At 45.6% G+C, this 26,828-nt stretch overlaps 1 protein-coding gene across 1 annotated transcript; it reads left to right on the forward strand.

Moving 5' to 3' along the window:
* LOC119187721 (homogentisate 1,2-dioxygenase-like) lies at positions 1 to 26,627 on the forward strand. The gene is made up of 11 exons (XM_075884929.1): positions 1 to 20; positions 2,908 to 3,042; positions 4,353 to 4,387; positions 4,513 to 4,592; positions 6,486 to 6,585; positions 10,926 to 11,047; positions 11,666 to 11,770; positions 12,649 to 12,775; positions 17,384 to 17,436; positions 18,037 to 18,165; positions 26,397 to 26,627. Exons 1-11 carry the CDS (start codon positions 1 to 3, stop codon positions 26,529 to 26,531), a joined length of 1,041 nt encoding a protein of 346 aa, XP_075741044.1. The 3' UTR covers positions 26,532 to 26,627.
* Positions 26,628 to 26,828: the final 201 nt, after the last annotated feature.

A 26,828-nucleotide genomic window follows, 5' to 3' on the forward strand; every position in this document is an offset into this window, starting at 1 on the left:
ATGGACCGCACGCCAAGAAGGTGGGTGACCACACATTCTATTGTCACATGCCGGTTGACCTCAATCATGACGCAGTTAGGGCAAGTGGACTCGCGTACCACCTGTCATCGTTGTAGCCCAAGGAGGTTTTTGTAGCCGATCGCGAGTGGGGAACAAGCACCAGTCCCATCGCCAAACGAAGTGACGAACATGACCTGGCAACGCCGCTGCGACCATGTGCTCCCACGGGTGACTCATGACCGCATGTCGGTGTCGGGGTACCAAAGGCTTCACAAGGGCGGCCATTATGTCCACCACTTTCACTTCAGCTACATCAATTCCAGGGCATGCAGTCTGTAGACAGTGATGGGAGGTCAGCAAGGCACGCTACACAGTCGGTAAATGGAAGGAATGTGGGCCACATGCAGTTGATAGGACCATCGGACACTAAGACACGTAGGGACGCACTTAGGTGGTAACGTGCGAGTGTCTGCGCAGACTTATCATCGTTACTTAAACCTCGCAATACAGTGTGCTAACGAGGGGCGCGATATAATTCTGTACCGCCAGGCCAAAAGAACGAGCTGTGTTTAAAAGAAAAATCACATCATAATTACAGAGTTCATGATCATGAGTGGGGCGAAGCGTCCTAGTCTGTGCGTTCGTCTGTGCGTCCGTCCGTCTGTCCATTCATTCGCGCATCCGTCCGTGCATCTGTCTGTCTGTCCGTTCGTCCATCTAGTGAACACTCCAAGTACCGCCATCTCGCATTTTTTCATCATATATTCAGCATATAGAAGTACCGCCAACCAGCGGACATTTCAAGGACTAAACGAGAGTCGGCACTCGGGCACTTTCTCACGACCTGCGCTTCGTGTCTACTTCCCACCTTTCACTGCTTCTAGTTCATGTATATATACTAGTTCACTATATTCATGACACTGCGACCCAACCCTCGCTAAACCTTGCTGAAACCAGGGTGTTTACGCCCAGCGAGTTTAACGTGGCAACACGCACTGTTCGGATAGTGCTCAAAGTGCGTCCTTCTGTTACAAGTTTTTTTTTTCAGTAAGCATCAAACTCAAGGCAAATTTCATTGGAGACTGCTATTGAAGATTAGGATAAGACGGAAGAGATTGCTTGACGTATATTAGTCACTGATATGTCTCATCTGTTAAGTAAGAAGTTTCCGTCACATGCTCGAGTTGGTATTCAAACCTAACCCTCATATTCACAAACGCTCCTCGACTCGAATTTCATCCTTCACTTGACTGACTCCCGTATTCAAGAACGCCTCTTCTCTCAAACGCTTCACCTTCACTAGAGAAAGCCGATGGGAGCACCGTCTCTAGGCAGGGCAAGTCACTGCATATCAACGATAATCTGCTGCGATTCTTGAAAAGCGCAGTGCCATTTTCAGCCGAGAAGCGGCACAGTCGAGTCGAGGAGTGTTTGTGAATACAGGGGTAAGTGACCAATACTCGTCTCTGTAAGTTATTTCATTAGAAACAACTATCTTCTTACTTATGATTAACTCGCGCGGGTTTCCTCCTCACTTGAAAAGGGTGTGTACGTGCCGCTCCTCTATAGTCCGTCTACCAACTACTACGACAACGACCACATACATCGTGGACGCACGACTCACGGCATAGAAAGCTTCGCCCCAACGAAGCTGTTAGAGGGTCCCTGAAATGGTTTTTTCACATTCCGTTTTTTATTAGACCACCACTGGAGCAAATAATTGGCACCAGAGTTCTATCAAAACACTTATTATTAATGGATCTACGTGTACTAAAAACGTACCGTCCTTCTCCGCTCCGCCTTTCACCCTTAACTGCCCTCAACTCTTCCTTCGAGCGCTCGGGGCTAAGCTCCGCCTTCACGGCGCCTGCGTCACGACGTGGCGTGAGACTGCATACGCGTAAATCCCGCCGCAGATCCGATACCGGCCGTCTGTGCTGCGCGTTCCACAGCCAATCAGATCAGCTGGGAATGATGTCGTCAGTGGGGCAGAGCGTGTCAATTGGTGCATGGGCGGTTGAAAACGCGTTTGGCTGAGCCGCAGCGATCTGCAGCGATCTGGAGTGATTCGCAACTTGAAAGCGTTGTAGCGAATAACACAGTTTACGCAGAGAGCTCAAATCAGTCCCTAAATTACCCTTAGGACTTGGTCTACCAGCCCAATGTGTTTTCAAAATATTGTCAAAACCATTTCACGGTTTTTTTTACGATTTAGAGTACTCGGGTCTTTACTAAGGGAGAGCTGAAAGTCGTCCCCGAGGCCTCACGCAGAGGGCTTTCAGAAGCTTTTAGAAAAAAAAGTGTTTAACGACTTAGAGCACTTGGTACTCTACTAAGTGGGTGTGTTCAGAAAACGTGGGTAACGATTTAGAGCACAAGGTATATATACTCTACTATAGGAAATGATTTAGAGTACAGGGTAACCGCTACAGAAGCGTACAGTGACTTAGGCTATGTGCAAATGTCTTAATACCAGACCGTAAATATGCATACGAAGCGAGGAGAACATTTCTCTAGTGTTCATGGTTGAATCGTGCCAACTATACCAGTTTAGCGTGCTTGAGAGTATTCGTTTTATGTGCACGCACGCTCACTTCATAACGAAGCAATAATATTATACTGTGAGAAAAACAAGGAAAAAAAGGAAACGAGACGCCTAGTATTTCAACAGGTTTCTTAGGCAGAGACTACTGTACAAATGGGTATCGCAGACGTCCAAGTTATTAACATTTATTTTGTTCAAAGGTTCTCATGTGGGCTATTAGGTTAATGAACATTATGACTGAACAGCGAAAAAAAACAGGGCAGTGAAGAGTGATGTGTCAGGTGTGTTCACTACGCCGTTTTGTTTTGTTTTCTTTTTTGCGCTGTCCTGGAAGTGTTTTTTTTTCTCCTTGCCAACGGAAGACGACGATTTACTGTTCACCATTTATTCGGCTCTTTTTCCCAAGGTCTAAACACTGTTTGTGGAGCGGGTGACGCCAGGACACGCCACGGAGTCGCCGTTCATGTGTACTGCTGTAATATCTCCATGAAGGACAAGTAGGTGCCGAATCATTGCGAGATTGACTGCATTTAAAATACGAATGCGTTTCTTAGTCGGGCTATAACGTCAGACATCTGGCGTTGTCCGCGGCGTCTGCGTGCCGGCAGGTGTTATCTCTTCGCTCTCACTCCCTATCCCATAGCAACAGCTGTGGGCACGCGCGCTTATCCTTCTCCCCAGAAACCAAAACATGTGGCGTGAGAGAGTATAGGAGCAGGTAGGCGCAGTGCATGGTGCAAGAATAATCTTAGGTGCAGTGCTTCGCCACTCCTTCTCTCGCCGTTTGCTCTCTCTCATCCCTGCGCACCACTCGCTCGTCCACTCGCGCCTCACTCTCGACCGTTCGCTGGCTGGGCGCCTCTCAATAACATCCGGAAATGTGTGCTCTAGACGCCGCTGTGAATTGCCGATTCGAGAACGCTGGCAGTTTACTCTGCCGTTCGCTAGCTCCTCACTCTCAGCCGTTCGCTGGCTGGGCGCCTCTCAATAACATCCGGAAATGTGTGCTCTAGACGCCGCTGTGAATTGCCGATTCGAGAACGCTGGTAGTTTACTCTGCCGTTCGCTAGCTCCTCACTCTCAGCCGTTCGCTGGCTGGGCGCCTCTCAATAACATCCGGAAATGTGTGCTCTAGACGCCGCTGTGAATTGCCGATTCGAGAACGCTGGCAGTTTACACTGCCGTTCGCTAGCTCCTCACTCTCAGCCGTTCGCTGGCTGGGCGCATCTCAAGGCGATAGTGGAAGTCGGTGAAGGCGAATGTTGAACGGCAACGGTACCCTCTTTCGGCACTAGAAATGCATTCTCATTTCCTCACGAATTTCCTTCGGGGAAGTGGGGCAGTTTCTTTAACGAAATGTTCTGTTTTGTATGACCATAAGATATGATATAGTTAAATAGAAAACAAATTCAGTGGTTAATTGACTAGGAAGACTAAATGAGCATCATAAGCAAGCTACATGTTGCTAAACATCTGCCACGTTGGATCAGTAATTATAGTGCTAGGCTGCTGACCCGAAGGTCTCGCGTTCGATCCCGCGGCCACGGTAGTCGATTTAGATAGAGGCGTAATGATAGAGGCCGGTGTACCGTGCGATATCAGCGCACGTAAAAGAACGCGGAATGGTCGAAACTTTCGTTGCCATCAACTGTGGCATCCGTCACAATCATACAGCTGGTTTTGAGATGTAAAATTCCGGATATTCTCATTACATGTAGCTAAGCCTCCTTGAACTTTACTAAAAAGAAGTCTTGTGAAAAAACTGCAACATTTAAAAGAACTTTTTTCGCTGTTTCTTTCTATTCAGGGCCATGTACAACTCCGATGGAGATTTTCTAATAGGCAAGTCTATCAACCACTTCCCTTTCATAATAGTACTCGATGTTAAATTGAAGAAAATTGTGAAGTCATGCACTGAGGACAGGGTGCGAGTATTTATACCACTGCTTGTTCTTCGCCCCTTTCAGTTCCCCAGCAAGGTAGCCTAAACGTCGTCACCGAGTTCGGCAGGATGCACGTGGAACCCAACGAGATCTGCGTCATTCAGGTGAGGGACAACAAAGATTCAGAGGATATGGTGGCACTTCGTTGTTGTCGAGTTTAAGGCGAAACTGTTGCCTCACCACTAAAGCGCCGTATTTTCTGATAAATAAAAAAACTTAATCAGCACTCACGATTAAAGCATTTGTCGATTCTAATGCATACGTTAAACTTTTTACGTTAAAAATTTTTTAAAGGACACTTTCAATGTTGAAAGGACATTTTAAAAGCTACCAATTATCTGTAGGAAAGCGCGCACCTCTACCAGTGTCAGCAACCTTGTAAACTGCGCTTGCATCTATTACAACCAGCTTTAAGGTAGTAATCCGAACAAACGTAGTTGTTTTGTGCTCAAGTATATTTACGAAAAAGGCACTCAGATAAACGCAGGATTTTCCTTCCCCCTCTCTTTGCTATCTGTGGTAGATAACGCCTGCATCAGAACACAATATAGCATAGAAACACTTGGTGTGCTTATGCTAGTGAAATGACATAAACTAAAAGTGTCGTTGTTCTTAAGCGAATCGGCTTTTATTTTAAATAAAGCTATTCACCCATAATATACTTATGCAATGAAGCTTTTAACTTAGGCCAGAACCATCGAAATTGTACCAGTTTTATTTAGTTAGAAGATTGTGAGTATTTCGAAAACTAGAAGTAAGTGTTCGAGCGCGAGAGCACGGCAGAAAAGGAGGAGTCTCGCTTGGCACCCGTAACACAGGAATTCAATTTGGCATTGGCTTAATTCAGTTATGCGTACGGAAAAATACTGTTTATTATGTTATTTAGCACGACTACACGTTTCTCGAGGCGTGTAGCTCGTTCTACTTCCGTCTTCTCGGCTCGCTGCCTCCTCTTGCTTTTAGTTCTAGCAGAGTTGTCAGTTCCACTTACAATAAGTAGATTTGGACTGCTTCTTTCTTTCGCCGATTCTCTTGTGTAATTTTCCGGTCGCTTGCCGCGTTTTGGGGTGCAAATAAGAATTTTTCCAGCAAATATAGTTATTTTTGTGATCATGGCACGCTCACCAGTGTGCGTTAGTCGTTCCCCAATAGCCACTTTGTCGGTGGCCTTGAGGCAGTTGAGTGTTGAAGACAAAGATACATTGGGGGAATGAGAAATAACCGGTATCATGCTCTGTTTAACGAACCAAATGCAAACTACCGTGGAGACACGATTAAGAGGCACCTATTTGGTTTCGTTCAATTTTGTGCATAATTTCGCTGTACAATACGCTTAGATGATTTTTAAACTCCCCTTCGTATTTGAGTTACACATTTTATTGTTTTATTTATGAGTTAAACAATGACAAAGTTGATTAAGTTTCCGCTTCTTTCGAGCTTCTCCTGTGATGCTTATTAGCTTGTTTGCTCGATAAGATCTGGCAACACTAAGGTTCAACGACGAATCTTGGCTTCTTTCAGCCTCCCCAGCTCAGCTTCCATATGTGCTGACGAATGCCACTGAGCCGCCCTTTCTATATTTATGCGATGAAATGGCAGCTCCTCCTCTGTCGTCACGCCAGATGGCGCGGCGACGTGTGCTACCAGCTGTGGTAGTTGCTATGCAACGGCTCAGCTTTCTGAGCGGCCACCGGCCGCAGCAAAACGGAGAGAACAGGGCCACTGTAGCTCTCGCTACAAGAAACCCTTTGTGTATTTTACAAGTGAATAGCCACCATGACGTTCACTTTCGTAGTCGGTACACTTGAAAGACGCACGTTACTTCACGACCTTACATATTTTGGCCCGCATGTTGCAGCGCACTATCCTGGGTTGTCATATTAGGCAAAACAACGAGACGGCGCGAGTGAGGTATGACATTCGTAACAGAAACGAAATAGATAGACGTTGATGGCACGTCCTGACAGCGATGGCACTGGTTGTTCTGCCTCTTGCAGCAAGGAATGCGTTTCCAAGTGTACGTATCCGGTCCCAGCCGTGGCTACGTCCTCGAGGTCTTCGACAACAACTTCGTGCTGCCAAACCTTGGTCCTATCGGTGAGCGCATTCCTGTATGCTTTCTTCCGTGTCACGGTATATAAAAAATTATGGCAACTTCACACTATAGTGCTGACAAGCCTGAAGGAACGTAAAGGGGCCTTGCAACACTTTCTGAGCATAGGCAGAAAACGCAGCCTTATGTAGTCGAGGCTCCCGAGACCGCGCGAGCCAGATACTGTAGCGCAGCACAAGGTCCGGAATATGCAATAAATTCTCAAAACTAACAAAAACATGGATTTCCCTTTTCTCTACAAAGGCGATACATGCTCAAAAATTAACGCGTCGCAAGGGAAGTATCAGCCATTCATTGATTTGAGCAAGACGTGCTCGGTTGTTACTAAGGCCGCCACGAGAGGCCGCAACTTGTCCACGCGTGTGCGTGATCGCCCTGAAAGGCTGCGCATTCAAAGGAAAAACAAAGAGAAAACATGCCCAAAATCACGAGGCACGCATGGCGGATTTTTTTCTCTGTGCCATCCCTCCCTGCTTAGCGTCTAGCGCTTTGGTCGGGACTAGAAAAAAAAAGAGAAAGCAATAACAGCGTGCGACAAATCTTTGTGACTCCGCTTGTACTGGAAGGGTTGTGTGAACTTTTGCAGTGGTCAATTCGTGAGATAATAAGCTCATTTAGTGAATCCATTCCAGGGATATAGAGAAAAGTGTTGGAGGGCCCCTTTACAAGGGCACTGCCATAGCAGAACGCACAGGGGAGCCAGCAGATAGGCGGGAGAGGGGATCTACTACGCTCCCACTGAGGTTATCTAAGAAAGCGCCATGTTACCCTCTTTCTGTTAGTCGGATTTACATGCTCATTGTTTGAAGCTCAGGTTTCTTTTCCTTGATGAACATGCATAATAATTGCCTAATGGCGGCTGATTGCGGAAATTTCGTTGCATCTCAATAACTGCTTACTTCTCACGCGACTACCTTCGTAAAGTTTGGAACCGAGGGTAGCCCGTTGCAAGAATGACATCATCATGTCGTTTTCATTTGACATGAAAGTGTTTTATGCCGGGGTCCACGATGGCTCCGCTGACGTATTTCTGTCACAGATATGACGTATGACGTAGTAACATAAGAGACTGCAAAGAAAAAAAAAGCCAGATGGAGAAGTTCCGTAGCAGGGCGTCGGACCAGTGACCTCTCACTTTCCAGTGCGGGACGCGCTGTGTGTTGGAATGAACATAAAATGGCTATAGTACATAAGTATATTCACACCTGCATCGTGCCGGTACTTAGCTACGGAGCAGAAACCCGGAGACTTACAAAGAGGGTTCAGCCCTAATTGAGAACGACACAGCGAGCAATGGAAAGAAAAATGGTAAGGTGTAACCTGAAGAGACAAGAAGAGAGCAGAGTGGATTAGGGAACGAACAGGGGTTAAGGATATCATAGTTGAAATCAAGAAGATGAAATGGACATGGGCCGGGCATGTAGCGCGTAGACAGGATAACTGCTGGTCATTAAGGGTAACTGACTGGACTCCCAGAGAAGGCAAGCGGGTTAGAGGGAGACAGAAGATTAGGTGGGCAGATGAGATTAAGAAGTTTGCGGGTATAAATCGGCAGCAGCAAGCACAGGACCGGATTAACTGGCGTAACATGGGAGAGGCCTTTGTCCTGCAGTGGACGTAGTCAGGCTGATGATGATGATATTTACACAGCGACGATAAGCGCTGTGGTGTTAGTGAGGCCACACTCGACGAGTAACGAAGTTTCGTTAGCATGCTTGACAACCTACGCTTCGGGGCTTCAATGAGGAACTCTCGCTGCTCCACTGAAGCCGCGAAGCGTACATTCTAAAGCATGCTAACGGCAAACCATTTATATACACCATATACCGTTGACAGTTTTCAGAGTTCCTCAACTTCACGGCGTTTCCGTCATCAGTAACGAGATGGCGCAACGGGCTCACGTTGGTTAGGGTACCTCGATGCGTGCATCGATGCACTCTAACGTTGGTAACTCTCGCGTCTTTTCGAGCGCGTGCCTCCACGGGAACGGTCTCTCCTGCTCGCGCGTATCAGATGAGACTCGGGATTCAGGACAGCACGAAGGTCACTTCGCTCGCTGCTGTGGTCACGTTCAGACAAGGAGCACGCTGCTCACATGCAACAATGAAGTAAGAATTGTGACGTTTGTTCGCGCTCGTCCTATATTTGTGCGTTAGTTTCATGCGTCTTTATGTTTGAACAGCATGCTTTAACTGTTGAGCTGAGATATTTGTTTGTCCGCGCCCGTTCTGCTTATGCTCAACTCGTGCCTGATTTCTGCATGAGGTGTGCACTGTACGTTTTGAGCGGCTTGCCGCTCTTCGCATTAAATTGCTATTTTTTTCTTTAGCACTCATTCGTTCACCCTCGTGGAGAAACTATGCACAATGAACGCTCAGCTGCTTCTGCGAGGACACGTTTCATTTTGGTGTTATACCAGTTCTTTATAAAAGGGATCAGTTATGTTTTTCAATCAATTTTCAAGCTTGTTTTCTTTCGTACTCGAGCAACTGCCTCTCTTGTTTTCTTTTTTCGCTCGTTATTTTCCAGTTTTTTGCTTGTTTCTTTTCCTGTTTTTTTTCGTACTCAAGCAACCCCTCCCCCCCCCTCTTACCCTGTCCAGGAAAGCAAAGTATCACCGCTCCCCTCTTACCCTGCCTCATGAGGCAGGGTGAGAGTTGGGGGGGGGGGTTGCGTGGGTACTTTGTTTTTCCTTAGAAAAACTGAAGGACACTTTGTATTGTATATTCATATGTGTTCAGCGAAAGTGTGTGGCTATTTGTCTGTTTTTTGATATTTATTTTTCTTACACGCTCTTAACAATCGCATGATTGCGGAGAGTGTAAGGGGGAGAGGCCACAACTTGCACCATTCCAGTGCACCGACGAACGGATGACGCGAATATAAGGCATTAAAAGCCGACGTCTATAGACGGAGCAGAGCATGACAAAATGGGCGCCGCATAAAGAAAAAGCGGGTGTCCCGACATGCTCTTCTCTGCCTTGTTCTCGTAAAAAGTAGGGACAACACTTTTTGAGCATAGTCAGAAAACTTTACGATTGGTGGTTGCAGCTCTTGCGGCTTGATCTGAGTCTGAGTGAGTCCGAGTTAGTTGACTTTTGCATGCGTTCCCTGACCTATGACTCTCCATGCATGATGGAGAGATCTTATTGTTTACCGCGACTTCTGGAAAGGCAGCAGAATTGACGTTTTTCCGCGAAAATGCGGCGATGCTGCGGGCATCCGAGTATTCGGGTCCATATTCGAATCGAATGATACGTGATCGCATAATTGCGAAAAGCCAGAGCCTATAGTCATCATCATCGAAGCAGCTCTTTTTAGGAACTGCGATGCTCAGCCACCAGTTGGCTATCAAGTGCGTCTCTGTTATTACCGCTTTTTCACCCCGCGAAAGTTTCGGCGCTAGGCGTCACGAGTGAAAACTTGGTGCTTCCAAACTCGAGTCTCACGGAGACGCTGCTACTCTTTTTGCATTAACAACAAACTCAATACTGCTATATAGAAAATAGAGACATTGACATCTGGGTACAATATTTGTAGCCATGTGTAGCTCGAGGGACTTTGCACGCTTTTGCACGATGGGATGGCGATAGTACGGCAGTCCTTTTTCGTAATAATATTCTAACGGTCTCGCAAAGTGAAGGCTTGCTCGTTTTCAGGCGCACAGCTTTCTTGAAGGAGATATAAATAAGGTAGAATATAGAAAATCTTCCCCACCCTAAATGTTTCTTCCATGCGTTTTCCGAGCTTCCTGTAACGAATTTTGCGCCCTCTGGTCATGAAGGCCATGCCGAGTTCAGCGACCTCGCTACAACTACAAAACATGTTGCGAATTCATCTAAACAATGGGTTGCCCGACGAGCGCTCGTTTTGTGTCTTTGTTGCTCTTGGTCTGCATCTTTTAGCGCTGCTTCAAGGATGCACTTGTGCCAGCTAGCCCAACTTTCTATCCAATTGCATTCACGTTAACATAAAAATTACACGAATTGTTTGTCAGAGATTGACCGGTATAAAAGAGACCCGTGGCGAAAATTATTTCTAGAGTAAATTTTATAACTTGTCGTTAAGCCACAGCCTCATTTGATGTTCCTAATTTATTATGCCACTGTTATATATGTAGCTATCATGTCTCAAATCCTTCGCTGAACGTGTTAAAACGGCACGTCAGGTACATGTTGCATGGTCATATAGAGTTTTCATGGCAAATGTCTATACAACCGCGGTATAGCGAAGCAGGGATGTGTGTATGACTGAACTGGCCGTCTTCTACAATTGTCACGAAACAAAATGAATTAAAAGGTGTAATTGACCCTGCGCTGTGCAGGAGCCAACGGGCTGGCAAACCCTCGCGATTTCAAGACCCCAACAGCTTGGTATGAGGACCGGGATGTGAACAGATTTGTGGTCATCAGCAAGTACCAAGGATGTCTGTTCCAGGCTTCTCAGGTCAGTGTTGACAGCATGACCACCAAATTTCACGTAATGGCAACGGGTAACGATTAGACGTACCTTCGGCTACATGAGAAACTTGGCAAACTGTCAGCTCGGTTGAATCTGCAGCGCGGCATAGACGAGAGACGAAGGGTAGAGTACGCTAAGTCCTTGTATCCGTGGCACATTCTCACATTGTTTACCCAACCAAATATATTAACGTACCAACTTGGCTACTTGCATGCTAAATGGTGAGTATTGGATAGTTTGTAGAAGACAGAAAATCGAAAAAAAATGATTGACTAGTGAGGCTGAGATAACAGGTCAACAACGACGCTGTTCTCGTCGTTTTCTCTCCATGGCTTTAGCTTTGATACGAGTTTAGGATGTGTCGCTGCCTAAAGCACTGTAACAGGTGATTGAAAAACAGATTCGGCCAGCAGACCTTGTAAGTCGAGAGATAGATGATTGAGAGCAACGGGACAGAATGCCAATAAAACTCAGATTTTTATGGTAGCGAGTCCCAGAAGCCGATGAAAGTAAACAGGCACAGCATGATCAGTTTTTATGAAATGACAAAGATGATTTGAAGTAATGCAGCTTTTTATATTTTTTTTTTCAATTGGAATGCAGAACCACTCGCCATTCGACGTGGTCGCGTGGCATGGCAACTATGTTCCCTACAAGTATGACCTGTCCAAGTTCAACACCGTTAACACCGTCTCCCACGACCACTGCGTGAGTAAAATTGATGAGATTTAAACTGAAAAGTTCTTTACCTCTGACCTTTGGCTATTGCATTCGTCGTTATACTTCCGCGTCATATACATCTGAGGACAACATTTCGCTCGCCAGCAGTGATGATGATGAAGTGCGAAACATAATTGAATGCGAATGTCGGGATAAAAATGAACACAGTATGCAGAAGACAAACATAATTCTCAGTATTTTGGCTATACAACAAGAGAGCGAACTTATCAACCACTCTCTAGAATACGGGAAAGAGTACGTACGGAAGATTTTGTATGTGCAAAAGTAGTTCAAAAGTAGTTAAATTACCGACAGGGCAGCTTGATCTTGTTATATATATAATACTTTCCTCGCGCCATCACCACGGTTCTGGTAGTTCGTGGTCGGCATGCGCGTGATCAGAGTGACATTTTTTATTTTTTTATTGAATAATACTGTCAACCCTCGCTTGGAGGTCATAACAGGGAGGGAGTACAATAGTAGGTACAAACAGAAAACTGAAACAACTGACACTCAAATAACAATGCACACAAGAAACCAAAATTGGCAGTAGTTCAATATAACTACGACCAAAATAAGCATCAATTTCTCTGTCAAAAGATTGCACATCGGTATTATTAACAACGTAGCATTCCCGACAAGGAAGGGGCCAGCGCCGGCAGATGATAATTATTGTTGTGTAGCAGAACGGCTCCCCGAATATTTCATTTTCTTTAGAGCGTAGAAGGCAGGGAGGAAATCCACTGGTCAGTAGGAGCAACCAACCAAGGGATGGGAAACGCAATTTTAAAAGCGTTTGTCCTTTACGTATGCATTTGGCTGCGTATTGGTCTGCGAGCGCCATACCCTGGTCAACAACAACGCAGGACCCCTCGATCTTCACGGTGCTCACTTGCCCATCGACCAAGCCAGGTACGGCCATCGCCGACTTCGTCATCTTCCCGCCGCGTTTTTCGGTAGCCGAGAACACCTTCAGACCCCCCTACTATCACCGTGAGTATTCAGCCATTTGCTGTTTATTATATATATATATATATATATATATATATAAATATATATATATATATATATATATATATATATATATATATATGAATGTGTGTGTGTGTGTGTGCGAGAGAGAGAGAGACCTTTGTTATGATCAATCTTCTTCAGTTTAGTGCCTGTTAAATACACAGTTGGTTATTAATATACAGGTAGGACCCCAGTGCCCATTGAAGGGCAGGTACAGGAGTCCGTTTAAGATTACAGAATCATCTTTCGTCCACACTTGTCTACGGCAAAACCGACGTCTTAAATAACTCATCTTCCGTTCCAGATGACGTAGTAGGTGAGCGCAATAAAGATAAATTCCGAAACCATCTCAACACGCAGTTCTAGACTTAGCTGCTCACTTAACGGAAGTTTAGTTTGGTACTCATGTTTTTAACATTAAGTTATTTTGTGTTGCACTCTTTCTTACTTGTATTGCATTTGAACACTAACCTGCACCTCATAGCTTATGTGCACACTTGAGCAGTGATTGGTTTTCATAAAATATATATACACTAGCCTTTTTAAAGCTTTTGTTTAATATCGGCAGCCTGTCGCATAGTCGATATTTAGCACGTTCTCGGTATTTAGTTCCCGTTGTATTTTCTTGATCGTTACAACTATTATAGATGGTATAATAACCGATAATTTTATTGTTTATATTCAAGCAATGTATGCCCATGTGCATGACATTTTTATACTCACTTTACGCAATGCCCTGTGCGGCCTGTAACGTACTTTAAATAAATTAACGAATAAATATCGGGAACGCAGTAGTGGCTTAATCAACTCGTCCATTTGCCAACGCATACAACGGAATAATTCTGTGTAAATACACGAGAGCGAAGAAATTGTCTGAACTTAAACTGCCATGGATCGTAGTAACTCGTTTTCAATAGATCGCTTTTTTTGCACCGTCAGTACAACGTGCGCTCGGCAATCGCATGTTAAAATTGCAGATATGACGAAGAAAAAAATAAGAACGAGTTGCGTTAACTCTTGCTCGCATGACTCGTCAGCGAAGCTTTCAAACACCTTGCGCAATAATTGTATCGCAGCATGAATGACAAGTACTCGCGTGATCGCAACGTTGGCGATGCCTTTACTACCGAACACCGGTCACTGCAGTATACATTCTACCGTAACCATTTTATTGATCTTCTTGAAGAATGGTAGGTCAGTGCATGTGAATCCCGCTATGATTAAACTCCTTGAATTGACGTGACAGATGGGCTTGATGTCAAGAATGTAGTCTAACAGCATCTGTTATATAGCACTTGACTGTTTCGCTGGCCAATTATGTCAGCGGGGGTGAGTGTCAATTCTGGACGCGTGACCCTCATTAGATTTAGTCCGGGGTGGTTCTCACACTATTGCGTCCGAAATAAAGGTGGGCACGCCTGTTTGTACTAGCCAATCGGGGAGATAGTTTTACTGCTCAGAGCACAAAAAAAGGGAGTGCAGCAGACCGCAAGCTTAGAAAAGAAAGTTTGTACAATGAACCATTCTCAAAAGAGCACAAAATTTGCAGCCAATCGTTGATTTAGCGTGTCCAATCACGTGTAAATTTTGGGACTTTTCTACCATTGTTGACAACTTCAGGATGGAAACTATTGTGTAACGAAAAATCTGGAGCCACACCTATAGGTACATACCTGTCTCTGAACACATTTAATGGCGATGAAACATATCACTCAAGTAGCGTTTTCTGTTTGTGTTGCGTGATTATATAGAGAACGGAGTCGTCGATTGCAGTGGTTTTTAAAAAGGCTGAAGATGACGCTGTTTTCTGTATTTTTTAAATGGAAGCTTGGGTCAACTCTTTTGTCACTGCTGTGAGTACTACGACGTTCAGTTGCGTACCTCTCCTCCCGATTTCGTCTGAACCTTCTCAGTTCAGCTTCGCCTATACTTGGGCATAGAGTGCGCTGGAAGCTGTTTACTGACGTGAGGCGAATGAGTCTGGAAGAGATGCTGAGGAATATGAAGGATGGTAGGTGGGCCGAGGAAGTGTTTCGGTATTTGTGCAAAAAGAGCGTTGACTTACAGGTGGCGATATGATAACAAAGAGCGCTTAGCAAAAGTCACGAAGGTGGAGGGGATTTTTTTTTTGATAGCAGCAATGAAAAAAAAAACTCTGCTCTCAGTAACTGCCGAAAAAGCAAAGATGAAGTAAAGAGGAATGCATTTGATAATAATTGAAGCGGAGGCGCTGTGTACTGTTTAAAGGGAGCTCAGGTTGTATTAGATTGCGTGGTCATAAAACGAGGCTCAGTAAAAAAGACAAACGTGCATGCTAAATGTGGCGAACTTAAGGAAACGGCAGAGCCCCTTTTTACTGAATGTGGAGATATCCACCTGGGTGTGTGTTCGAGCTGTGGCTTACATGAAATGCTGGAATTTAGGGAAAACAATAAGAAGGAAAACAAACCCGCAATAGAAATATATATGTAAAAGGCGTTAAGGGGTTAGTAGCACAAAATTAGATGTAACGGACAAAATCAATGTCGAGACAGATAAGGTAATTCTGGCACGAAGGGGTGGGGGTAAGAAATTATGGGTATTTTTTTCAAAGTAAGATTGTTTGAACAGATATATTTGAATAATTAGGCCGACTTAGAAGAAAAAAAAGTTGTTTTTCACCTTTCGAGCTCGGTGGCACTCAGGTTATCGCACATTGTAAAGGGAATGGTCATTGCGTCCACCCACACATCAATGACAACTACGAAGAGACGATAATTTCTGTCTGGAGTACTATTAACAATTTCGTAAAAATAAGAAAAAAAGAGAAAGAAAGCAGAGAGTAAAGAAAGAAAAGTCACAAATTATTGGCGAAACAAAGAACATATCAAGCCGAAACTGGTGCACATCATCATAATCATCATCATCATCATCAGCCTGACTACGTCCACTGCAGGACAAAGGCCTCTCGCACGTTCCGCCTGTTAACCCGGTACTGTGCTTGCAGCTGCCAATTTATACCCACAAACTTCTTAATCTCATCTGCCCACCTAACCTTCGGTCTCCCCCTAACCCGCTTGCCTTCTTTTAGTTAGGGATAAGAGTTAATGGAGAGTACCTTAGTAACCGGCGCTTCGCCGATGACATTGCATTGCTGAGTAACTCAGGGGACGAATTGCAACTCATGATTACGGAGTTAGACAAGGAGAGCAGAAAGGTGGGTCTTAAAGTGAATCTGCAGAAAACGAAAGTAATGTACAACAACCTCGGAAAAGAGCAGCGCTTCGAGATAGGTAATAGTGCACTTCAGGTTGTAAAGGCTATGTCTACTTAGGTCAGGTAATAACCGCGGAGCCGAACCACGAGATTGAAGTAACTAGAAGAATAAGAATGGGGTGGAGCACATTTGGCAAGCACTCTCAAATTATTACAGGTAGATTGCCACTATCCCTCAAGAGGAAGGTATATAACAGCTGTATCTTGCCGGTACTTAGCTACGGAGCAGAAACCTGGAGACTTACAAAGAGGGTTCAGCTTAAATTGAGGACGACACAGCGAGCAATCGAAAGAAAAATGGTAGGTGTAACCTTAAGAGACAAGAAGAGAGCAGAGTGGATTAGGGAACAAACGGGGGTTATGGATATCATAGCTGAAATCAAGAAGAACAAATGGACATTGGCCGGGCATGTAGCGCGTAGACAGGATAACCGCTGGTCGTTAAGGGTAACTAAAGTGGTGCACAAGGTATGCACAATGCCCTGCATTATCATCATCATCATCACCATCATAATAACCACCACAACAATCATCATCATTCAGGCTGCACCCACCGTGATCTCCCACATGTTCCGCCAGTCAACGCAGTCCTGTTTTTGCTGCCGCCACGTTTTATACTTCTCATGGGATTACGAATAAGTTAAGTAGGATGTTCATGAGTTCGTGGACATTTCAACTAAAGTTCCAAGGACTCGATTTTTCGTCTGATGCAACACAAAAACAAAAGAGAGAACAAAAAGAGACACACACGAAATTTGGCATAGGTATACCCTTGAAAGCGCGCAATTACCTCCCTTGTTTTAGGCGAGCTCTCATTCCGAAGCCCGAACTAAAAAATTGGAAAGAAAAATGAAACAATCGCATTGTCTTGTTAAGACGTTAATGACCCTATAGGTGTTAACGGTGTGAAAGATACGGATAAAATGGTTCCTAATCTACAAGAGGCGCAGTTCCGGATCTCCTCGAAAACAGCGCCTCTAATTTTTATTGCACGGACCAATCGGACTCAATAAGGTACCGTAGGCTGGCATAGTTCTGGTCTTTTTTTTTTACTACTGTACATTTTTTCACCATTTCTTTCCTTAGTAATACTTTAGTTATTTTTTCTACAATTGATATCCTACTTTTCTCCTATTATATTTTTTTCATTTCAACATAGTTCATTATTCTTTCATGTTTGACGCTAATCAGTAAAAGTATATTGTCGCGCCATTCGGATTGAAATATCGCAAGTGTTTTTTCACCTAATATTTCCTCGTCGATATTTTTCTTCACGAGAAACATTCAAGACACCATTGCTCAGTTTGCGTTTATGTTTTCTTTTTTTTTCAGGGAACTGCATGAGTGAGTTCATGGGTCTTATCACCGGGAAGTATGAAGCCAAGGTACGCGTATTCACTTTTTTTGGAGCGAATACTGTTACGAGATCACAACGAGAGCCGATTTTGTTTGGCGCCGTAGTTGTCCGCTGCCACCTGTGTCCGTAACCACTATTGCATGAAATAAAAAAAACAACTATATAATAAAATACTGAGGACAGAATGGAGATAGAACCCGGGCCCTCTGGTGGCAGCCCAGTACTCTGTATGACTGAGCTACGCCAATTTTTTTTTTATCGGACTGAGCTACGCCAACACTTGAAACTCCGTTTCAAACTGCCCATATTCTGACTAAGTGTAAGGAAAGGAACATCTGATAGCATGCGTAATATAGCGCTTTCAAACAGCGACGTAACAGCCATGCGCAAGACAATGCGAATCGCGTAAGGAGTGGGTCGTTGAATCGTCCAACCATTGCAAAAGTATTGGGCATATTTCTTCATCTGAAACAGACACACCATCAGCAAAGTGCACATAATTACTTTCATGTGTGCAGCGTGTACAGCACTTTTCGAAGAATGACACATAATGTCATTGTAGATGCTTCCCTGCTACGTAAAAAAAATCATGATGATTTTCGGTGAGCCCTTCTGTGTGCGTCCGCAGGAGACGGGCTTCCAGTGCGGCGGCGCTAGCCTGCACAGCATGATGAACCCTCATGGGCCAGACGTGGACTGCTTCGAGCAGGCATCCAAGGCGAAGCTGGCCCCGCAGCGCATCGGGGATGGATGCATGGTGAGTATAGATTTATTACACGTTTGACAAAAACAGCGGCAGGCGCCGTCGATATATGTAGGTTTGTTGTAGCGACGTCGCGGTGCGTATACGCTCCGTCCAGCCGTTCCAGCCAAAAGCGCGCTACCACCCTCTATGGTCAGGTGAACACTGGCGCAGCAGGTGCGAAAGCTGCCTCTGAGCATGGCACGTCGGGCGTCTTCCCCATGTGTATACAAGCGGTGGCCATAACAGAGGAAGTTGCAGTGGCTGTAATAGGGACTCCGAAATGAGCATATAGGCCTCGTTGACGTTCTAGCCTTGAGAACCTCGTCCAAAGCATGAGGTAACTCGATGGTGGAAATGTGGCTTACTTGCGGAATGTCATCGGCGTTTTGGCAGTCTACGTCACGTTTGTACGTTTTAATTTGTTAGCTAGTGCAAGAACGACAGACCGAGTTCAGCGAGAAGCTCTAAGTTACGATATACAAATGCGTGGTGTAAGAATACATAGCCACGAATCGTTATGGTAAATCCTCGCGTATTACAAAGGCGCCGAAGTAGTTCACTCAAATGACCAAACTTATCTCGGCGTCGCCCATCCTCAATACGCTTGCGATCATGCTTACCTACATGCTGGGGACAATGTGGTTATGTACCTGTCAGGTCCGCTGCTCAATTCGTACGCTCAAGTCGGGGCCGCGAAATGCGTACAGAAAGTAAACAGACGCGGCAAGTTTCCCGATTACTCATTTTCTGTGAATTCTCATGGACGTTAAAACCTCGTGAAGCGCAGCCAGAACAGCTCTGCCCGATACATTATATGTCAGGTATCTGGAGTGTCATCGCAGCCGCATATAAAGCATGTAAACAGGAAAATCATAGTCAAAGCAATCGTTTTGTTCACTGCTGCTCTAATGAAGCGCGTCCACGCAGAAAGAAACCCATGCTTCGTGACCGGGTGACAGTTCACACGAGTATAACGAAATCGTTTTGACGCGTTGCGCTAAGACTTTTGCAGTTATATCAAGAATGGCAATAGCGAAAAGTTATTCGTGTTTCTTTGCATATGACAATGCGGTCCACAGCGTTAACGTGCTTTGAGATAAACAAGCTCGTTATGCCTCCACACAAGGCTTATTCAAACGAAAGAAAAATGCGATGTGGCACATTAAAACGACAAACGCTTGATAGAGCGAATCATTATTGTTGGGCCAGCCATTCTAGAACATAATTGATGAACCGTCATCAAAGCTAAGTTCTCGCGTGGCTAATCTTCTTGCGACGGTTTTTATAAACAGAAAAATGCAAAGAAAAAAAAAGACCTAGCCGAATTTTTTCGTGCCTTCCCGCTCAAATAATCGTGTCTACTCGTCGGTACAACGTTTTTCTACTTTGAAGGGCAACAAACAGTGCATGGATCAGGGAAAACACGGCAGCAACTGCGTATAGGCACGACGGCTTTTGCCTACCACGCGAAACTAAACAGCCGATGAGAGCGCCACCGCATTTTTGTGACATCTGTATTGCTGTAATCGTTCAGTTACCATAGAAACTATGGGTATGCTGCGTGGATTCGCATAATTTTGAGATGGGTTAAAGAGGGGTTCAAAATATAGCACCGGACGTGGATAGAAAAAAAATTGAAGGGTACTTTGCAAATTGCAAAGTGTATTCGCGAAATCCTATGAATATTCAACTGATTATACCATGTGCTTTTTTTCTCTTCTTTTGTTAGTTTTTTTTCTTCGTTTTTTAGCCTCAGCAAACACGTGATTTATGAATGTAAGGGATAGAGGCCACAGCTGTGGCGGCACAGCTGTCGCTATGCGCCGCTGTGCTATCACGAGATTGCTGAGATAGTGTGGGAGAGAGAGGCCACGGCTGGAACCAGGGCATGAACAGACGGACGCGAGCATGAGACGTTTGTTTTCGCCTCAAAAGGGTGTTGTGATCGAGGGGAAGAGGCTGGATGCATGTGTACACCGTACCTCACATATTGAGGAACGCGGGACTCCATGGTACCTGCGAGTGTGCTGCAAAGGACGCTCATCAGCGTCTCTGCCACACACCGTCCGCATCTCAAAAGAATGATTGGTGAGATGCGCGTGCTTCGCAGCCTGCGCAACACAACTCTATCCACTTCGACCGAAAGGTTTGGATGTTTCCTCATTGCGTCCCACTGTACGTGCTATAATGCCAGCTGTAGTCTTTCCCTCTAGCACTCTCTCAAGAACCACGTGATGCCAGAGCGGCGCATATAGCAACAGTTGCCGCCACCACAGCTGTGGCCTCTCTTCCTTTCACGATCAGGTGATCGGTTAGAGAGCTTGATAAAAGTAGCAAAAAAAAGAGATATGGCTCAGTCAGTTTAGTGCCCACATGTTTACGCGGAACACACTTAGGAATTTACCAAGTGTCCTTCACCTTCTTCATTTTTTCCCCTCACCACACCTCACCCCAAAACAGGTGTGGAACTGGTTGTTCGGCCCACTCAAAATGACTCTATCACATTCTAGTACAATGTAGATGCTCTTGAGACTTCAGGCACGTTCTTTGAGGCGTTAACTCTTACGCTTTTTTTTGTAAACTTCTGAATATTATCAGTGTTACAGCGAAAGGTGTATATGGTTCGATTGATTGATATGTGGGGCTTAACGTCCCAAAACCGCCATATGGTTATGAGAGGCGCCGTAGTGAAGGGCTCTGGAAATTTCGACCACCTTGGGTTCTTTAGCGTGCACCCAAATCTGAGCACATAGGCCTACATTTGTACCTCCATCGGAAATGCAGCCGCCGATGCCGGGACTAGGTCCCGCGACCTGCGGGTCAGCAGCCGAGTACCTTAGCCACTAAAACACCGCAGCGGGGCAAGGTGTATATGGTTAGAAAACACGAAAAACTATTCGGAATCAGTGTCACGAGTGCTCTCAATTGGCTGCGTCATCAGTTGCGTCATTCTCACTTTCGTACACTAGCCTGCGTGTCATTGGCTGCGTTGAGAGGGACGTTGTTTATCCCGTTTCACCCGGGGCGCCAAGCACGCGCTCATCAGCTTCTACTGAAATATTCCACATGGATAAGCCACTAACAACTCTACATCAGTGACGACAGTGGAAACGTGAAAAGGCTCGCATTCGCCGGGTCGATGCTGCAGTCTGCGCACAGAAACAAGACCGGGAGGCCGAGTGCCGGCAGCAACTGCGTACCGATGATCCGGCAGCCTTTCAAGCCGCGCTAAGTCGCCAACGGGAATGCAAGCGCCGGTGGTGGGCGGATCATGCAAGCCACGCCGCCAAGTTAACTCGCGATGTCAAACGCTTACAGCCACGCCGCGCCTAACAAGTGCCGGGCACGACAACGTCAACGTGACGATTGCGGAAGCGTGTTTGCCACGGGGTGAACGCCGGCTTTCGGCGGGAGTTTCTCCAACGGTTCCTTGGCTTCGGCTACGAAGTCTTTGACCGCCTGTAGTTCGAGAACAACCATTGCGATTAACCGATGGCGAAACGCATTCAACCGCTCATGACACTCTTACATGATCGTGAAATACGTGAGGCGCAATGTGTGGCACGTGAAATAAGCACTGTGGTAAACTCAAGTCAAACGTGTGCATAACCTTATTAAGAAGCACGAACATGCAACCAATAATTGTGAAAGGCTTCAGTGCATTGTGGGGTTAAACCCACTGCCAAACACCACAGCCGAACGTTTCAGCTCTCGCTGGTTAAGAATATGTACAGAGTGCTTGGTTGGTGATTTTTTTTATTTCTCTGAACATGTCAAGGTTATGCATCCATGCTTACGCGGATAACAAGTGCGCGTTGAGCCAATTATAGCCCGGCATCGACAAAAATGTTGAACTCGCGAAGCCAGAAGACAAATACCAGACAGGACGATGTAGTTTATTTAGTCAACTTGTGTATTTTTTATCCTTTGTGCGTGCGAACTTCCGTACTTTTATCTCTCGAAGACAATGTAGCATGATACAGCTTAGAAAGACAGGAGAAGCGTTGCCAAGATCGACGAAAGCGCGACCGCTGATTGTCCCAGTAACTGACTTCATAACATTGTCACACGGGACCTTTTGAAAGGCCATCTAGTGCATGGCCACCGAAATGTCACAACTCTGTAGCTCGATAGTGTGAACCAGAAGAATTCGTCCATAATACGACGATGACAACGCACCGCGCGCGACATGGTTGTGTCTGTTCTTGTTTGCGTCAGACTAAGTGGCTTTACACGAAGTATATAAACTTTGTTGTTCACCCCGTTGACGTTTGCCTGCTTCTTTGCACAACTTTATCGGCTAGATGGTGTTGTCGCGACACGTGGCAGTTTCGGATGGACGTTGAGTGCTTCAGGCATTTATTGCAAAAACTGTGTGGCGCAGCAGATCCTTCTCTTCGTATTAATGCCACCTAAAGTTAAATAACGGAGGTTCATGCAAAACTAAAATATGGCTGTTGATGTTGTTTAAATATTTCAATGAAGTGTTTATTGGTAGTTATGAATTTTTAAGTTGAGCAGTGAAACTGTGGCGAGCGATACACTGCGAGAGAGCACACTGACGGCAAGCACGTGGCTGTTGTCGAGAGTATGTGCAAGACGCACATTCAAAGTAGTAAGAATACTCTAATAAGTAATTACCAACACTCAGATATGCCGATTTAAAGCATACCGGTTAGATTATTTCTTTAAAATCGTGTGTACAAGCACACTGCGAAGAAAAGGGCACGTTTTGCGCTTGCGCTGTTTCCGATTGGCCGCCAAAGTTTCAACGCAGTGTCGGGGTGCTCCGTTGCCTCGCTGGACTATTGACTCAATAGCCTTCGAAACCGCCTGTGTGGAATCTGTGCTTGACAGTTGAGTCAATAGACCATTGGTTCGATGACCGTCCAAACACCCGTGTGACAGGGGTGTAACAGCGGTGAAACAGCGCAGACGATAGGACGAAGAATATATGCATGCAGGACAGAGCGCTGACTATACTGATTTGTCTATCTGAAAGGCAGGGCATATATAAGAAGGCGAGCGTATAGAACTACGGCAAAAACACTATCGAGCGACTCGGCGATCTTGCTTTTCTCTCAATTTCGATAAGGATTTGTAAGACGAGGCAAAATGAATATTTTATGAACACGATTCATTGATATGTGGTTTTAACGTCCCAAAATTACCATATGAATATGAGAGACGCTGTAGTGGAGGGCTCCGGAAATTTCGACCTCTTGGAGTTCGTTAACTTGCACCCAAATCTGAGCACTCGGGCCTACAGCATTTTCGCCTCCATCGAAAATGCAGCCGCCGCCGCCGGAATTCGATACTGCAATCTACGGGTCAGCAGCCGAGTATCTCAGCCCTTAGCCAACATAGACCGCCCCGGTGGGGCGCGTATGAACACGCAAACATGAGCGTGAAAACGGCAAAACATAATGACATGGTGGGTGGTACGAAACTGATTAACTAAAATCGCTATAACCGGACCTTCATTAATTGACAAAGCAAAAAAAGCAGAATCTAACAAAAAGAAGTTTCTAAGCAAAAAACGAGAACGCTAGAAAACTGTGATCCCGAATAATAAAACACAAAGAAAAACAACTTGTGTCAGCACGCCAAGTCACTGGCACATTTTGAGTAAAAAATCGAATACCTTGAGCCTCAAGCGTGATCAACATGCTTGTTCAGACATTGTTTTCTTGTTTTGTTTTTATTTCTTATTTATTGTTGGTAGTTTCAAATAAATATATTATAATAAATAGAACGCCTCAATAAGACCCTGGTGATGCAGCATCGCGTGCACACTGCGATATACGTATCAAAGCAAAACTTGAACACTGGTCTATAAGAGAATGGTTCTATAGTGTCGCGATGCATTCTTTTAGTTGTTTCGGCATTCGTCATGTGAGATTGCTTCTCAAATTTTCAATACCGCTCGAAGAGTTTGAATTGACGTCCAGTGTAGGACGACGTTGTTGGCGGGGCATCGAATTATAAGTTTGTATACTTTCCATGAAGCATTTGTTTCACACAAAATAGCTGCAACTCTGTGATAAAGCGCATTATCGTTTCCATACGCACTGTCTTGCTTCTAAGCACGCCCGAGTACATTGACGCGACCACCATCACAAGATATTAGAAAGGCTCAAGCAAAAAAAAAAAGCGACAGGAAAACTACTTTTGCACGACCATCACCGATACGGGCTAAGGTTGTAGTTGTGACGAGGAGTTTTTTTACGATGCTCAAACGAGCTCGACGAAGCGCTTGCGTGAGTTTATACCATTTGCATTCATCCAAAAAGGAGGCTGCGAGCGCTTCTGTTAAATCATGCTTTGGCAGGGGATGCTATACCCGGCACAAGTTTTAGCCCCCACCCCCTCGCCACGCTCTCCAAAAGCAACCACAGCCTGCCTTCCTTTGAGGAAAGTCACTCGTCGTGAGTGCCCGCCTAGTAGCAACATAATGGCGCTTATCCAGCCCACTGAACATAATTGCTGAGCCTTTAGTTGATGCTCGACATCAAAGAGCGTCGTTCGATAAATTGGGTGCGCGTTATAGAAAACTGCAAGCATGGCATTCTGCGTCCTTGTGCTTCGATTTTCCAGCGCAATGATGCAGTGGCCGCGACCATAAAAGAAACGAAGCCCATTAAATGTGATATTGTAAGAGCTTTGCGCGAAAATAATGCGATGCAGTTTGCCTTTGTAGCGCCCGAGACCGTACAATAAGCAATTTTCGAGAGTTGATCTTTTTCGGGGCTTCGATAGGCAATTTGTAGCGGTGGTTCGTGCGTAGGAGTCTGTGACAGATGCTGCGTAGAAACTTCGAACTCATATAGGTCATTAATAACGCGTGAGCGCACACAACTTGAATGCATGCGTGAAAGCGAGAGCGTTGGTTACCGGGGCAAAGGAGCCGCCTTCCTCTTCCCTCTTTCAACTTCTCCTCAAACTTCAGACAGATCTATAGTCTGAACTGAAGTTCTGTCTCGACATGTAATGTGGTGTGGAAATGAACCCGTAAACTTTATTTCTGGTCGCATGTAGTGATTCCTAATTTATTTTGTTAGCCTTTTGTTAAGACTGACTATGGCGCATCTTTTCGTTCCTGTGTTATTAGTTGTACACTCTCTAAGCAATAACGTGGTTACTGAGCGACTGTAAGGGGGATATGCCACAGCTGGCCCCGTTCCAGGGAACGGGCGGATGGACAGGAGTATGACACACTAAAGGCTTTCGCCTAAAGAGGTTTTTTTTTATCACGTTCTAACGAGCGTGCAAACGGTAAGCAAGGAGGAATCGCGCGAAGAAAGCTACGTCAGCATAGTTCATCACTCGTGACTCATGACTTTGAGCGCGCGTTACGAAAATCATAAAGCTTCCTATATTTTACACTAGAGGGAGATCTGGTGCTATAGTGTCTATAGGAGCTGCCATGCATGGCGCTTCAGCGAGCACGGGAATGATGGGTAGTACATGTATTCGTCTTGTCTTCGTACTTTCGGCTCCGTTCGGCTTCGCGTAGCTTGGGGCTGTTTTGACAGGAAACGACGATAAGCAGATGTTCAGCAGTTGCACGTCACCGCCGTAACCCTTTAGGCTCACCAATTCAAATCGGGTCACGAAGTTCGAAATAGTGGTTTTTTTATTCGAAACAAAACCAAAACACAGCAATAAATACAGCCACAAGTGCGTTTGAAGCTTGTAAGCCCGAATACTATCCAAATCCGTGTACTACCCATCATTCCAACAATCGCTGACCGAACGAACTCTATGATGAAAGGCGATTGCTCCCTCCTGGTGCTAATCCTGGTGCGAGTGTGGCTCACTGAGTTATGTTAGCAGGCTATGGGGCGCAGCGCCGGAACTCCGTACAAAGAAGCGCATCTGATCCAAAGGCGGCACTCGATATACGTTGGCTGTCGGCCAAAGGCGCGCTCCGCTGGTCGACGCTTGATAGCAGGCGCTGGCAGCTTCGAAGAGAGTGAGCACAGGGCTCTGCCTGAGAAAATGGCAGCTTCGCGCTTCGCTTGTACGCTGTTCTTGTCGCGAACGACTGCAAGGTTTAGTTGAGACTTAGTCTCATGAAAGGGTCTGCTATACGCAGGATGCCGCTTCTCACCGAGCCCAATCGAGAGATCGTTCATGATCCATTCAAAGCGGCGCTTGACCGAAAATCACACAGTGCTGTCGCAAATCGATATGCCAAGGTTGTATAGAGTTGCAACTTAAGCTCAAGTGGTGTTTCGCAGGCGTTCATGTTCGAGAGCTCCCTGAGCATGGCGGTGACGCCATGGGCCGAGCACGAGTCGCAGGCGCTCGACAAGGAGTACTACACCTGCTGGCAGGGACTGCGCAAGAACTTCGACCCCAGCTGGAAGCCGTAGTACGAGTACAGCAATATCGGCGTCATCCGCATGTGCCTCGCCGCGTCGCAGCTGTCTTACGCTCAACAATAAAGTGTGACGCTTGTTTTCGTATAATGGTGAAAGCGTGTGCTTACTTTGCCTGCAGTGGAATCCTTAAAGTTTCGTGAGGAGCCTTTTTCTCCTTACAGCTGCAAATCTCGCAAGGCTACATTCGCGTGCAACCTACATCTTCCTTCCTAAACGGCACAGTTCTGGCGCACTATAACGCAGAAAACACTCGACGGACAAAACGCAAGCAATGACGACAGCGCTCGT

The sequence above is a fragment of the Rhipicephalus microplus genome, unplaced genomic scaffold, assembly GCF_043290135.1.
Source record: "Rhipicephalus microplus isolate Deutch F79 unplaced genomic scaffold, USDA_Rmic scaffold_56, whole genome shotgun sequence".
NCBI lineage: Eukaryota > Metazoa > Arthropoda > Arachnida > Ixodida > Ixodidae > Rhipicephalus > Rhipicephalus microplus.

Excerpts from the sequence above, each read along its gene's own strand:
- LOC119187721 (XM_075884929.1), top strand. The coding sequence starts at position 1 with ATGGACCGCACGCCAAGAAG. Across the intron at positions 11,771-12,648 it reads CCGTCTCCCACGACCACTGC|GACCCCTCGATCTTCACGGT; the intron begins GTGAGTAAAATT and ends ACAACAACGCAG. Across the intron at positions 17,437-18,036 it reads CCGGGAAGTATGAAGCCAAG|GAGACGGGCTTCCAGTGCGG; the intron begins GTACGCGTATTC and ends GTGCGTCCGCAG.